A 16447-nucleotide genomic window follows, 5' to 3' on the forward strand; every position below is an offset into this window, starting at 1 on the left:
AGGCAACTCCACTTTGATCAGCTGTAAATGGCACTTGAGCATTGAGGCAACATGATGCAACACAAACTGGTTTTCAAATGGAGTTAAGAAAATAATACACCCTGACCTCACCCTAGCTCAAAAAACATCTGTGGTCAGCATTGACCTGCTCAGCTATAAATCCGTTTTAAGTTTTTCTTCTACTTTATTTTTATTTAAAAGTAGAATGTAATGGATTTGTATTTTCTCAAGTTAGAGAACATTAACACAGAGAGAGTTTTCACATTTACAAGAATAGCACTTGAACAGAGCACTGATATGAAGAATACTTAATATACAACCCGACTGCATTTAAATATTAAGAAAAAAAAATCAAACCCAAATGCAAAGTGAATCCAAATTCCCTTTTTTAAGAGGCATCCATCACACAAGAGAAACAAATTATTTTATCCATCTAGCTAATATTTAGATGAGTATTTGGCTGTTGGTTTTCGTTTGCTTGTTTTCTCAGATCTCCAGTAACATACCTTGTATTTTATCCTTTCCAAAAGCACATAAAATCCCTCAAACACAAACGCTATTTTTATTACCAACATCAACTCCAGTTAGTATCCTGAAAACCCACAATACAGAACGAGCATCTGTTTTTCCTGATTCGCAAAACATTGGTGTCCTTCCCTCTTGTTTTTAATTTATTTTTCTCATCCAGGAATGATAACCAGTGTTTAGTACTGTAATAACAAATCTGTATCAATGCATAAACTATAGGTAATTCACACCAGAGCTGTATGAAATCCAAGAGTTGTTTCAGCTTTTATACTATACAATAGCCAAAGCACTCAAGGGACTTTTCCATATTGTTCCAGTCCCTTCTGCAAACTATCTCTTTCTGACCAGTTTGATACTGGTCCTATTTTATCATCTTCCTAGAGCTGGGGGCTTTATTTTGGAGGAGTGCTTGGGATGGCAGGGGTGGGAAGGAGAATCAAGATTATTCCACATGTCAAATAGCTTAAAAGTATGGATTATTATGGCCATGAGATGAAAGTACACTTGCTATTTTAAAGCTTTAGTTTGACTGTTCAAATCTTTAATTCTGCACACCTGAGGACAAGCTAACAAACACAAGGTTTTAGGCTCTTATAGTGCTTAAAATTCTCCAAGTGCATTATTTGAAGAAAGGAAGAAATCAATGTTTGGTACTACGTAGGATACTCTGGACCATAAAACAAACTCATATAGAAACTGTTTAGCTAAACAATAAATAACAGCAGAAGATACTTTTTTAACTTACTCATTACTTCTTTGCTTCTAGTAAAACTTTAATAAAAGGAACTTCAACATCTAGGATTGTTCTCAAAACTTGGATGCTCACCGCTCTGGAGGTGTCCTGAGTGAGGTGTCATATTCCAGTGGTTTCAGACTCGGTTTGTATAAAACTCATTTTGAGTTCAGACTTGATGGAGGCCAAAGTCCCAGGGCCTGAATGAAACATCCAGAACTCAAAGCCAGTTTCACAGGAACCAGCTCTGTTTCATTCCACTTTGTCCAGGAATGAAAATTTGATCTTTAACTACTCTATGTTATTGAATTAATGTATCACAGCACATTCCAGCTAGCAGGTCCTATAGTTAAGGATTTTCTAGATGAAATTTTAAAGCTGTTGTAAGCACTAGGAGCTCCTGTTCATATATAAATGTCAAGTGAACATCATGTAGACAGCCTGCTAACTTACTGGAACAAAACACAAACCAAAACAACAATCACACATATTTCAAGAAAAAAAAATGATAGTTCCACAGCACTAAGTTCTTTGACACTGCAAGTTTTCCTTTGAGATAGAAACAAATGTTCCTCCTCTCTCTTCATCAAAAACCACTGCACATTCCTAGTTTCCTGGAGTATCTTGGACATCGACCAAAGTCCATATATGACACTGGAAATAATGGTCTCAGCTTCCTTGACAAACCTTTCACTTCAAACAGGCCCTGCACCACACTGTGTTACACCATTATAAAACATTTCTCACTGGGAAATTGTTTGCAAAGTTGTTTTTAGGAGAAAAGAAATCTTTAAGCTGCCCACATGACCAAGGCGCTTGGAACAAATAACCTTAGAGGTGTATGTGGGTGAAGGCACAAACTCTCACTTTCAGCAGATGTTTGATGTCAGACCAGCGAGAGAACACAAGAGAAGCAAAGGCTACACGCACACTGTCACCTGGGGTTTACGCAAGAACGAAATAACCACTGGTCAGGATAGATGCACGTAAAAAGAACTTACTGGAAGTCACTTTTAATATAAGTAAAACAAAACTGCTTGTGATTTGTGGAGTATGATAGTGTGGCAGAGTAATCTGAACAGCCTTTGTTTCATGTCTCTCAAACAAGCATTCAGTAAGTAATTCAAATTACATGAGTCATCTTTGGTAATACTGTACATTTGTGTCAATCACTTGGTAAACATCCATTCTGGGTATTTAGAGTGTAATTAATCGCAACTACAAACTTATTTTAAACTTGCAGAAGCATCCTCCAACTGCACATTGGCTTGCAAAGGGAAGAGTTCAGACTAGCCATATCAAAATTACTTCACAGAGTTATGTAGCAAAAGTTACAATTCATTGTCATACAGCATTACACTAGTTTCTCATTTTGTCTACAGTTGAAGTGGCTTTATAGTCAGCATTATTATAAATCAACAGTAAAGTAGCTCCCAAAGCAATTTAAGGGAATAAGATTGAAAGCTAAGAGATTTTATTAAAGTATCATTTTCTAACTTTGTTTTCTAACCCTAAATTGTTAAAATACAGAAAAAACCCCATCATTTTAAAAAGGTGCATCATCTAGAAAAGAAGTCTCATTCCTTACAATATGATTTAAATCTAACATAGAAGAATAAAACAGTGCTACATTAAATACAGTCAAGAGCATTCAGATGCCACGATGTAGATACAATGTGCTGTTCTCTGTTAGATGGCCCAACCATGGGTTTTTCTTTGCTTTGATGCATGTTTGATGGTCACTGAACTTTTCCCACTTATCCAGCAGTGGATTGTCCACATGTACTGTGTTAGCGCTCAAGAGTCAGCATTTATTTACAACTTAAAAGCAGCACAGAAGCTGTCCTACAGCTCTGCTCACTCCACTGCAGTACTGGATCGAGCACAACAGCTGGGATATCTCAGGGAATGCATCATTGTTCTGAATGGCCTTTTTTTCCCCATTTTATCAGAAGATGGCTCATCATTACTTTTCCCAGCCAGATTAGCAGGCTCTGTCTGGAATTGTTCTATTTGAATCTCAAGATGTTTTTGAATGGCTAAACCGAGGACTTCTGGATCCACAGATGCCCCATACACTTCCCATGTCATTCCTTCGTCATCCCATCTTACTTCACGTACTGGAGATTTAGGGGCCTCCAAGTCCTGCTCCAGGTTTACCTCTGGGAATACGTGCGAGTGGTCTTCTGCTGCAGCCGCCGGGCTTGTTGCCACAGATTTGCATTCCATGGTTGGAAGAGTTTGTACCTCGGCATCTCTACACTCAAGAGCTGGTTTCAGTCCTTTGGTTAAATCATTCATAGAGGTCATAGTCCACATATCCTTAGTTGTCATCACCACGTCTGCACCTTGCTGGTTACTGAAGGCAACGCAGGCAGCCTTTGTTTCTGGAGGAGGTCTTTCCTGCTGAGCACAGTGTTGAGCATGTTGCGGTTGTTCTCCAGGAATGCTGCAGCACTTCAGGACTCTCTTGGCATCCAGGCCCGATTCACTTACTGAAGACACCAGCTTAGGATATGTCAGAATGTCTGAAGTGGAAAAGGAATGAAAATAGCCAGGTGCTGCCTGCTCTTTTCCCGACTCACTAACTGAGCATACCAATCGTGGAACAAGTTGTATGGAAGGTATGGGCAAAGAATGGCAATAGGCAGGGACGGTGGCATCTGCCTTCAAACAGGGGTCCTGCCTTACGTTACAAGGCCCTGTAGAATTGTTATGAACTGTCATCACCATGGGGGAGTATGCAGAATTTGGAATATTACCATAAGTCAGACCACCGTGAATAATCCCAGTGGCTTGACTGAACATTGTCCTGTTTGAGAAGCCATTTCCAGGCATGTGGGGTCCTAGAACAGCTGGGTGAAAAGTTCCAGGATCTGTGTAAACACTAGTATTCCGTGGAATACCACCGCTGTCATAGCTATTTGTGGGTACCTTTTCATCTCTAGGTAGAACTGAAAGATGAGTCACAATGTTCTGACAGTGAGATGTATTTTCACTTGTTTCTGATCCATAACCCTGTGTTTGGAAAGCCATCCTAGCCACTGGTGGGCCATGCCTGCAGCTAGAAGAGCTTAGGCTGGAGTGAGTTACACTGGCTTCTGTGTGAGCAACGTAAGTCTGCTGTTTGCAGCTGCAAGTTAGGTCTGAGTGGCTTCTCTGAAGGGCAGTTCCCGGTTCTTCCATTTCACATGTGCTTTGCTGGTTGGCAATGCAGGCTGAAGAAACATTCTCAACAGTGCTGCTCTTTACACACCTCTTAGTGTCCCCTGCTTCCCAGGATACTTGGGGCTGTTCAGCAATAAGAAAATGGTTTGTAGTCTTAGTTCTTCTCTGTGAATTGTCATCAGCTGACTGGCCACTTATGGTTTGGACCACTGATCCAAGTCCCATCATCCCAGGCTGCGAGAAGGACCATCCAGGACTTGGCACACTCCTTGCATCACTCTCCTTTCCTAGGGTATGGCAAATGGTGCTACTGTGGCTTTTCTTCAGCTCCTGTTTGTTGCTTTGCCTTTCCTCTAAAGTTGATTGCCCAGTACAGGCCAGACTCGAGGAGCTCTTTGACAGGGGGTGACTGTTGACACTCAGGAGACCGTCACAAGTAGAACTCAGTGCGGCCTGGTAGGAATGAGTGTGGAGCTGGTGACTGTCAGCTGACATGGCAAAAAAGAGGTATCTGCAAGAAACGGTGAAGAAGAAAAAGAAGCAATTTAAGAAGGAAGTATATGCACTGGAAACTATAATATCTATTGACCTTCTGCCTGGGCTTCTTGCTTTGCACAATTCACAAATACTTTTTTGAAAGCACTGTACTGTAGTCTCTGTGTACGCAGACTGGGAACCACTGAGCTGGACAGAAAGTCTGCATCTCAGCGCAGAGTCTGTTGAGAGTACACGCTTCGGTGCGTGGTTTGGGCTTCATGCGCCAGTCACTGGTGGGAATCCACAAGCTCACACTGGCTGGGCAAGGTACACACTCACTGTACCAGAAGCAGGGTGAAAACAAACCAAGAAAACCTTAGAACAAAGCTCTGTCTTTCTCTTAGTGCACTCAGTCACTTCTATTGTTAGAAAACACTTATTTCTACTGATTGGTATAGTATCCTGCATGTTGTTAACATTTCTGTAGCACATCTAAGAAAAATTGTAATTGAAGATTTGAATCCAACCAGATTTAGTGATCCATTGGTTGAATCAGATCTTCCACTAATTGACTGCTCACATTCCCTTGGTGTCACAGAGGTCTTTCAACATTTGAATAAGTTATTTTAATATGCTAACATATCTTTATCTATCTACACACATACATATATCTCTTTACTAAAAGAAAAATTTTCTGTTGAATAGAAAAATCTAGAGCATTTATGAATTGTTGCCATGTCAAATACTACTGGAAAATCTGTTGTGCAGAAGTACAGCAGAAGCCACAAATTCTCATTTAAGAGAACTTTCCCTCAGGTGCGCCGTATACGCTCTGCCGCCCAGGCAGGACTCCTACTGAAACCTTCACATTTTGTCGTGAACTATATCACTGAAATAAGAATGAATACGTGAAACAAGATCGGTATGTACACGTGGTGGACAAAAGCACTCTGTAAATGTAAAGTTCACTCATGACTTCAAGAGACCAGTGGTTACACAGGCTCACATTCAAACCTCTCAGTGAGAAGCTTTTCATGTGTGATCCTTTTGACATATTTACAGGCTCAGAGAGTCATCTGCCAACATAACTGCTAAAGAGCACGCCTTCTGCTCCATCCACAAACCAAGAGCTCCACTGCTGAGCCAGACAGCTATCAGTGCTTACACTCGTAATTCTATTTTTGTTGTTAACTTTGGCAAGCTAATAGTTCAGGTTGGAATTTTCCCACCACCCATAATCCACTTTCATCGGCTGTTTTCCATAATGAAATCAAATCAAGCAAGGCAACATTAAAAAATAACAATAAAATATAACATTTGCGATCACTTCTTTGAGAAGCTTCTCATTGCTGGTTGTGTAGTAGGGACTTGTGACTGGCAGCAATATCCTTTAGCATTAGGGTTTGTTCAAATTTGGACTGTATGCAGATAAAAGGCAGTTTCCCCTGCTTCATACAATTTTTTTCGGTCAGAAGTTGAACTCATTGCAGACTCCACCTGCACCCAGCCTGCTCTGTATGCCGTGCAGCCTCTCTGGCCTGTGGGACTCCAGAGGCTGGTGGCATCTGAGGACAACACAAAAGCATCTTTTCTTCCAGGAATGGAACCCCAGGCTCCTGGGTTAGAGGTGCTGCTGAGTGCAGCTGCAGTCAAAAGCAACCACTTCTTGCCAGGCTGGCTGGTGTATTTCTGTGTGTTCTTCAAAAGCCCTCACAAAATCTCACTCGACACTTAGAAGAGAAACAAGAACTGGGAAAGTGACAGTTTTAAAACACATCACACATTTTCTGCAGCATGTTATCTATCCTGCAGCCACTTACACGTTTGGGTATAGTGTGCTATGTAGAGTTCAGAGGAGTCACTAGTATTGGACACCAGAGCATGGCTGTCTGCAAGGTGAAGACCTCACATTTAATCTCTTTAAAGATAACGCCTGCAAAGGCTTTCACACACACTGGGATGAAACAACATTTACCAATGGAAATCCTCAGCCACAAATATTGAGTGTCAGGTGAAAGCAAGTTCCAAACACATCCTGTTAACAGATGATATAAGGTTGTGCAAACTTAGAAAACCTCTTTCACAAACTTTACAAGGATCAAATACACATATATACACAGATACCAAGACGTCTATTCGCTTTATGTAGCATCACTGCAGAAACCTCTGTAACTGGAAGAAGTGATGCAACCTTGAGACTGATTCATCACCTGAATGTGAAGAAACACATTCAGATGAATGAGACAGTCCAAATAAACTGATATCCCTGAAAACAACATCCAGTGTGATGTTTGCAATGAAACCTTCAAACGAGAACTCTGAATAGCTTTATTTTTGCCCCACCCACACCAACTCCAGCTGCAGTTTGAATCAAGACCAAACATGAGCCAATGTTTACATACATTACACATGTACAAATACATATACAACTTTGTAACCAGCAGCTATCAAGAGCATTTGAACATCTTTTCTCAGATAAACCAGTGTTCCATGCTAGCACAATTGTAACAACTATCCTATGACATTTGGACCTTACAAACAATGGGAACAATTACCAGTTAAGTAAAACAGCATCTCACCTGATGCTGTAGGACATAGTTAAGGATGGGGAAAAAAAAGAAACAGTAAAAAAGAAAACAAAGCCTCATTCAAACAAGATGAGTCAGCTTCCCTTAGAATAATGCACTTTCCCATTGTGTCGAAATGCAAAGTCCTGTTTTCTCAGACAGCCTGAACACTTCCCTATTCATAGGCCACCTACTGCTTTCTCCCTCCATTCCCTGTTTCGTTTCCCCACTGGCAAGACCTATGAGCCCTTACACAACTGCACATTTTGCCCACCTGTCAGAGGCAGGGCCCTGAGCCGGACTGGCACACCTGGACCTCTGTGTGGAGGGTGATGGCAGCAGAACAAATCACTGTCTGGTAGGCTCGGCTTTGCTCACCCCTGCTGCAGCCAAGTGGTGCCACAGCATTTCACAGCAGCGTATGTGAGCAGGCGGGTGTGCCATGAACTACATCAGCTCGCCAACCCTGTTTGGGTTTCTTTGTTGTATGTTTGTTTGTTTGTTTTAAACTGGCTTAGCTCTCACTACGTCAGATCATTGATACAGCCACATCGATCACTAACATCAGCAGAGAGACAAAACAGAAGACCACTCTCCTCTGCAAAACTGCAGACTTACTAGTGGCATAAACCTAGAGCAAAGTCCTTAGACATTAGAAACGGCACATAATCCCATACCCACCTTCCCAATCTCTACATTTCACATGTGCATTGCTGGCATCGATTCCCCAGGGTACACAAAAATTCTTACATGTGCATATACATCCCTACAGAAGAGACACAAAACTCCGTGCACACACACTAGAGGTGCTGTACTTCCTACTCAAACTTGAATGGTGTGGCAAACTTTAAAAAACCAACCAACCAACAACAAAAAAGCCCCACCAAGAACAACAAACAAGCAACCAAAAAAACCTCCAAAACAAACCCAAAACACGGAAGCTCTCTACTATAATTTCACAGTCATACAATGCCACTGTATTTTGTGAATCAGCTAATCAGGAATGGATTACTCACCTGAAACATGGATATAAACACAGCTGACTTGGTGGGTACTTAGGGACCTGAAACAACTTTCCTTGTGCCTGTTGGATGGAGAAGACTACTTTGCTTTCTAAAAAGTAAATATATAATTTATAGGAAGATAATTTTGTTCAAAAATACCTATTGTAGATTCTGAGTTGATCTGAAAGATTTTTTTTTAATTCAAAAGAAATCTGCACCTGAATACACAAACAAGAAAGCACGAACTTTGAGGCAGATACCCTGCTATGAATATATAGAAAATTGTTAGACAAGCAGAGAAAGGATTAGGATAGAAATGGAATTAACATCCACTATTTTTGGCTTAGCTTCAGATAGCTTATGAGGGGATCTAGGCTGCTTTCACTAATTCCACTGAACTACTTTAAAGCTACAAATGTGTATTTTGCTATGACTTATGATTAAAGTTGTGACCTATTTAATTCATTGCTAGTAAATTTAGTCTCAGAATGTTAAATATTATGTATTTTATCAACTGAAAGACATTCACTAGTAAAATAACTATGATTCCAAAATTCTTCAGTAGTTTTATATTGCGTGCATGTACTTTTAATCACAATTTTGACAAGAAACACAAGTGGATATAAAGTGGAACAATTCCTTACTATCATGTCAATACATAGAGCAAGCTTTCATGTAACATATAATACCACATGATGTTTCACTATGATTGTATTTAGCTCCTGCATTATATATTTGCTAGTGTTTACTTTCTTCCCTGCATTGGCAGGCTTCACAAGAGTGATACCATAAACAAGACATCCACAAAACAAATCACAGCTTTCAAAACAAGGATAGTAACATGGGATATTAACTTGAGAGAGTGTGTTAATAACAAAGGAAATCCAGCCATGCTTGCATTTGTTCCAATCAGCAAAGAAACTACAAAAATGCCATAGAAGTAACTCAGCTGCTGGAAATCTGCACTGCAATTTAGCAAGTTATACCATGCTGACTACGCTCTTTCCTAAGCACTCGTTTACTGCAGTAACTAAACACATTGTTATGCAGTATGAGTCACCGACCAAATTGAACAATACCAGTTAGTTGCAGAATTTGGGAAGAGACAAAGAAGAATTGCATTTAAATTTAATATTACTTACTAGAACTATATATGCAGTGCCAGAGAATTATTTCTCTAAGTTCTCCACAGTTTATTTTTGCTTTATATAACAGTGATGGTCAACCCACAAATCAACACGACTTGTAATAGTGACTGGAGCTGTTTCACCCTTCACTTCGCTGATCATACCATCAGCAAAGAATATTCTTTTTCCTCATACATTGCATTTTGTGCTTTCAAAACCAGCATCTGACTACAAAATAACTGATAGAATCAGAGCTGGTTTCAGAGGTGAGAGCATTAATATGCAAGTGTGGAATTTGGAAGAGTTAGGTAACTTGATCTATCCCCAAATTTTTGGGTGATGACTGTTAATGTCAGGTACTGACCAGGACCCTCTGGGGCAAGCACCAGCACCTTTTGAGAAGACATGCAGCTTTAGGGGGCTGCAAGGCCTTTGCCCAGAATTTGCTCTTTCATTTGCGTCATTCTGGCCCTGCTGTGCATCAGCACTTGGTAACCTGTACAATAATAATCAACTTCATAGCACTAATACAGGATTTCTGCAATAACACCAAACTATGAGACAAATACATTTGTTTTATACAAGGAGAATAGTGTGATTTTAATTAACTCATGAGATTTACTTGAATAGAAGGGTACTACGTGTAAGTTCTTAACTCTCTTTAATCTTATTACAGACACCATGGTAATAAATTTGAAAAGGCAAGAGCAGTTTATAGTTAAAATGACAGAACTTTCATTTCAACCTAAGGGGCAGCCGTCACTTAGCTCTAAACACTGCTGACACCTGCCTGGAGCACAAAACAATACGCACAGGCATAACTACATTTCTGCCTAAACAGCCAAGTTACATTGGGCAGCAGAAGCAATGCAGCATATTCACACTGTGTTCTCTTCAGGTCTGGTATTTTAAGCAAAGTGTCTTCCTTGTTGGCATCTACAACTCAATTTCAAAGATAAAATGGTAAAATGACATTAAAAGGAACATCTAATAGGACATTAATTTCTTTTAGAGCTCTACTTATTTTAAAGATGCTTATACCACCAAAATTCTAAAAAACAGAAGTATGGTCACGTCCAAAAATTTGTCCTGACTTGCCCCCATTGAGAATGACCGGTACCATGTGCTGGTATTATGAGACTTGACTGCCTCCCCCCAACTACACCCCCCTGAAAGAAATAGTCCCTTAACAGTAATCACTAACATCTACTGTTGGGCAGGGGGACTCAAACCACTTGAAAGGCATTGGCAAAACAGGATTAGCCATGGTAAAAAGCTTAGAGATTCAAGTGTCTGGGATTAGGGGGGACTGTGTTTTCAATTGTTATTTTATTTTGGTGAGGCATAAGGGAAAGGAAGAAACAGAGGAGTTACAATAGGGGAAAAGGTATTACTCATCAGGGCATTTCAAGGACTTTCTCTAAAATTTGTAAATACAACTATACCAATGCAACTAGATTAGTATAGAATCAGGTTGAGACCCCAATTACTTAACCTTTAATCCATCATCTTCTTTTAGGCTTTCAATTTTGGAAAATTAACTATGCCTTGCTCAGTTCAATCTGCTAATGCCCTCTTCTAAATATTTTGAGTAATCTTGTCATATTTCCAAGTATCAGAGACATCTACAGGACACAGTGATCTGGACATCTACACGTGCCATCAGAAGCACACAACAGACCAGTGCATATGGTGTACGCCAGTGAATGGGGTTATTTTTCAGTTCTGCACCACTAGAAGCACAAGCAACAGTGGTGCCTGTCACTGGGACCACAATTCACTTGTAGGAAGAGTAGTACATTTGACAGGTTAGAAAACACAAGAGCCGAAGAGCTGTGGCAGTGCGCAGCAAAGCAAAAGCATAGATCGTGTTTGGTTTATGTACATATAAGGTGACTTTTCACAGCTTTTATTTTGTCCCTGCTAATTAACACTTTGTCTGTCAGGTTTGGCTTAAAATTTCCAGCCTTGACTTTGTCTTTCCACTACCTGAAGCTGAGCACACTGGACAGACATGTCTCTGCACTGACTGGAAACAAGATGAAAGGAAAGAGTGCTCATTAGTGAACCTCAGCTACCTCCCTGCTTCAGACCCGAGCAGATACCTCCTCCCCAAAACTCTGAAGTTACTGTGGGTAGTCTGGTTACCAGTGACCTCACCAGGGGATAACAAAATAGTTGCCATGTCAGAAAGTGAACAGCTTCAACCACTTGCTGATACATTCACTTCAAGGGAGAAAGACAAGGCCATTGCGTCCACAATTACCCCAATAGCATAAGGAAAGTCGTGCAAGAGGATGAGCACTCACTTTTAAGAAACAGCAGGGGCAGCCCACAGCCCTGGCAGAGCTAGGAACTCTAAAATGAGAGTGTCACGAGAGAAGAGCCTGAGAGGGATGAACCAAAGGAGACTATTTTAATGGCAACTTTAACTGAATTACCAGGAAAGAGAATTCACACAGGGCTGTAAATAAATTATTGGGAAAGCAGAGAGGGTACACTCTGTCACAAGGGAGGCATGTGTTGGGATGTAGCCCTGACATTACCACATGATGCACTGTGCAACTACGGCGTCCTCTTCACCACCTTTCCATATTCAATCATCTGTCCCAGAAACAACTTCAAAGATCTCTTAGGATTTTCATGTATTTTTATAAGAGAAGAAACCAGCAAAACATTATTCCTGCTATGTCTCCATGTGTACAGACCTACCTGAGTGTACAAGCTGCCCTAAAATAAACTCAACAGAGCTAAAATATGAGATACCGTATAGTCATATTTGATGCTCACTGTTAGTATTTGACAGATCACTTCTTTAAAGCTCATGCCTTCAGTCAGAATACTTAAAACCTTTTCATTACAAATGAAATATTCTGACATGGTCCTGTAATCAACTGTTTTAAGCATCTGAGGCTTTAAAAAAAAAAACAAACCACAAAACAACAAATCTCACAACAGCAGGCAACACTGACCTACAATCATGCTTACAGTGAACAGTGTGTGCCTACAGAAGTGGTACATTAATATAATTGCCTTTCTGGTTTAAGCAGACCAGAATTATGCAAAATGAAACTGTTAATTCAGCTGCCAGGTCTATGCTGTTAGGAATCGCTGGCTACCAATATCCACTGGCAGTACAAAAGTCCTACAAGAAAAATATTGCGTAATTTCTTTGGGAATTAATCTTTAATGCACAAAATTTGCAGCGACCTATCTATATTTGGATTTATTTCAGAGAGAGACACTAGTGAACCTTTTCTTTTTCACAGCAGAAGATCAAATCCTATTCCATGACACGTACCAATTTGGATGGGACAGGGTCAGTCTGGTATTGAACAACTCACCCTGCTCAGAGCTCCCTTTTTGGGTCCTCTGGTCAGTCTCAGACTGCCCCTAAAGCAAACCCACTGATCTGGCAGTTTACAAAAACACATGGCCATAGCTTGCTCAGCAAGCCCCTACCCTTCAGAGGCTCAAGCCTGCAAACTGTGAATCCCAGTTGTCTGTGAAGCATCATGAACTTAAAAATCATACAGAAAATGAAAAGCCCACTTATGGCCTGTTTCCAGTCTGACAGCAAGGGAGTACAGCTACATATTAATGCAATCTTCTTACAATAGCCCAGCAGTTTGCACGTCACAATTCCACACAACTGGCTAAGCGATTAAAGTGTGTTTTAATAGAAAATATTCAAAGCATCATAGCAACAGTGAGAGGAAAGTTATGAACTCGGCTTGGTTTAGCCTCCCTGCCCTATGGATATCCCAGCTTTAATTTCAGGATTCAGCACTGTAGTTAGTTACTTTTCAACATAAGGGCAACGAGATACTCCATCCTAACAAGTTAATATGCATCTAACACCTAAAGCTCTGTCACACAATCTGTGCCAGTCGATGCAGAGTTAGTGTGAATGTGCTCTGTGCTGCCTGGAAGGAGATGGCCAAAGCACAGGGCTCAGCCTCTAACACACCCAGCCTCCCAAAAACATGCGCTCACTCGTGCTCAGTGTTATGCCAAGAGCGATCACAGCTTTATAACTAATTACAGTGGCAGACAAAGTTCAAATCTGCCTTAAAAATACTCACTAGATCTAACCGCAAGTACAGCAGCTCACATATCATCCTTAATAGAAGGCTAGCAACTCCTATAGCGGCATGGAACAGGAGTAATGGCAACATAAACAAAAGTAACAGTAATCTGAAGCTCTCCAAACATCTCTGTTAGGATAAAGGAAGAAAGTATCTACAGACTGAAAGATGCCCCACCTAAATAAAGATGGTTCGTTCCGCTTCTGCACGTAACAGTTAAATCTCTCTCCTGCCTAAAAAAACCTGGCAATTTATCGAGCAAGACCTATTAGTTTGCTTTCATTTTCTTGTTCCCTTATTTTTGCGTGTGATTGAACACTATGCAAGGGCTAAAAAACCCCTGCTCTTTATCTAAATGACAGCATTTATGAGCTGTACGGAAAACATCGGAGAAAAGAAAGATTCAAAAAGGCAATCCATCTATGTCCAGAAATTGCTCTCAGCAGTGGTAGGGAAAAGACTTCTGCACTGTAGACTGACAGAAGACTGACTTCTAGATTATATATATATATATAAAAGATTGCTCAGTAATTAGAAAGAGGAAACAATTGCCTTCTAATTCTGTCTGTGCTCACTGACATACTGAATGACCTTGAGCAAGTCATTCCCTTTGTGACTCAGTTTACTCATCTGTGACTCAGGGATTAGATGCAGAAGCCCCTGATGTAGGTATTTAAAGGCTTAATTCATGACTGCAGAGCACTCTGAAATCCCAGAATGAAAAATATTAAATTTAAGACATGGAAAAGAATGTATTGTGGTGTTTCTTTTGTAATATTTGGTTTGAAAGAAACAAAGAGAGCATCTCTATGTGAAATTCTTGTGGCACTTGCAGAAACCTCATCTTGCCAGTAAAGCTCAGACACTATCCACGCCTCAAAAGCATCTCTTTAAAGCAGCCCTTCCTCCAGCTTCCCAGCATCAGGTGTGGAGGAGTAATCTTAAGGATTCCAAATACATAAAATCAGTTTTAACAGAATTTCTCAAATTAGATGTCATACGTATATATTGTATATCATATGATATAATATGCATGCTAACAAAATGCATATTATATATGTATGGTATATTAAGCAGCAGTGATTCATTATAAGTAGATTCATTATACCTTGACAAGCAGAGCTGTCACAACTGCAGACCTTGTTGTCCTGCAGTGCTGCATTCACTTACAAGCTTTTACTTACTATGATTAAGTTTCCAAGAAAATCTCTCTGCCAGAACGATTCTGTGATAAAGTTAAGTTTTCGGTTCACAGTGCAAGCTCTCTTTTATGTATCTTTAAGCTGGTAAAAGAACTGGCAATTTCTATCCAGAGGGATAAGTAGTGCTACACACATATTGTCAAGTGAGTATTGAAAAGGACTAAAAAGATTATCTAATAATATTTCATAGCATTGCTAACAGTTGCCATTGTCTGAATGTAGTGGAACCCTACAAATCAAGGAATATGGGAGAAACTAGGAATAATAAGGTTCCTTTTCAAACTTGTTCTTTCATCATAAATAACGGTTATGATGTCAAGCTGTGGTGTCTCTCTCTCCCTCAAAAAAGCAACTCTTCCAATTATTATGTGGGAAACTATTATCTATAATTTTCAGAAAACATCTGAAAAGGGTAAAAGGGAACATGTCTCTACTCTCTCAAGACTGAGAGAAGAAAAACATTGGAGCTGGGCTAGAGGAGATCCCATGCTCACAAGATGCCATCCAAAGCTTGTCTGACACCAAAGGCACTAAGGGAAGAAAACCCCAGACACTGTAAAGCAGACTAAAGCTTGCAAATGTTTTGTAAAATCCAAGCATGTGAAGAACTTTCTTAAGAACTTGTGTTTACATCCTGCTCTATATAAACAAGCAAGTTTCCCCTCTTCTTAGTTAATCTCGACCACAAAATGAGCTGCAGAAGTCTCTACTTCCTTATTAATATTTCAAAATGTCAGAAACCAAGATATTGAAGTATAAACTTGGGACAACTCGGGAGCTGCAGGTTCAAGACAACGTAGGTTCCTGTCACCTCCAGGGCAGAGGAAGATCCCACCTGTACGACATGGACAGCTAGAGGGTAACTCTTCGAGCATCTGCTCATAACTGCTCACAACAAGATACTCATCATAAAGGAGTAAGTCTCTGTTACAGGAATTCATTGCTTTTCAAACATTGTTTTGAACATATTCAAGACCCAAGTGGACAGAACACTAAGAAATCTGATCTGACCTCATAGCTGTCTTTGCTTTGAGCAGGAGGTTGGAATGGATGAGTTCCCAAAATCCCTTTCAAATTGAATGACTCAATGATTTTTTAAATTGTTTTCATAGTTTTCTTCTTTTATCTGTCATTGTCAATGAGAAGTTTTCATATAGCTTCTCATTCTGAGCCTCAAAAGAAGCTGGAATGTGCAACCATTTTGCAGTATTAGACCATTTACTTAATTGATTAGTGGAATCTGTACCTTTTACTGCAACAAGGTAAAACAGGATTGACTTTTGAAAGGAACCACAAAAGCGATGTCTATTCTACAGGCAACATGATACCTATTAACTCCAAAAGTTTCTTTCCAATGTGTTAGCACCTTTCTTGTTACTAAATTAACAAAAGCACTCCACCTCTTCCACAGTTCAGAGGCCATTCAGAACCAAATAAAACTGCTAAAATAAGATTTCTCTTTTTCCTTGACAATGTTTCAATATTAACTTATCCACTCTGTTCAGTCATAAACACTGAACTTTCCCAGCAGATTCTTTGAAGAAAGCAATAAA

The 16447-nt window shown here is 40.0% G+C and overlaps 1 protein-coding gene across 1 annotated transcript; it reads right to left on the reverse strand.

Moving 5' to 3' along the window:
* Positions 1-3118: 3118 nt before the first annotated feature.
* On the reverse strand, positions 3119-4924 carry GPRIN2 (G protein regulated inducer of neurite outgrowth 2; the record flags this gene model as incomplete). The annotated part of the gene is made up of 1 exon (XM_080348299.1): positions 3119-4924. The coding sequence occupies one exon, from the start codon at positions 4922-4924 to the stop codon at positions 3119-3121; it is 1806 nt and encodes a 601-aa protein (XP_080204425.1).
* Positions 4925-16447: the final 11523 nt, after the last annotated feature.

Source organism: Nesoenas mayeri (genome assembly GCF_963082525.1).
Source record: "Nesoenas mayeri genome assembly, chromosome: 7".
NCBI lineage: Eukaryota > Metazoa > Chordata > Aves > Columbiformes > Columbidae > Nesoenas > Nesoenas mayeri.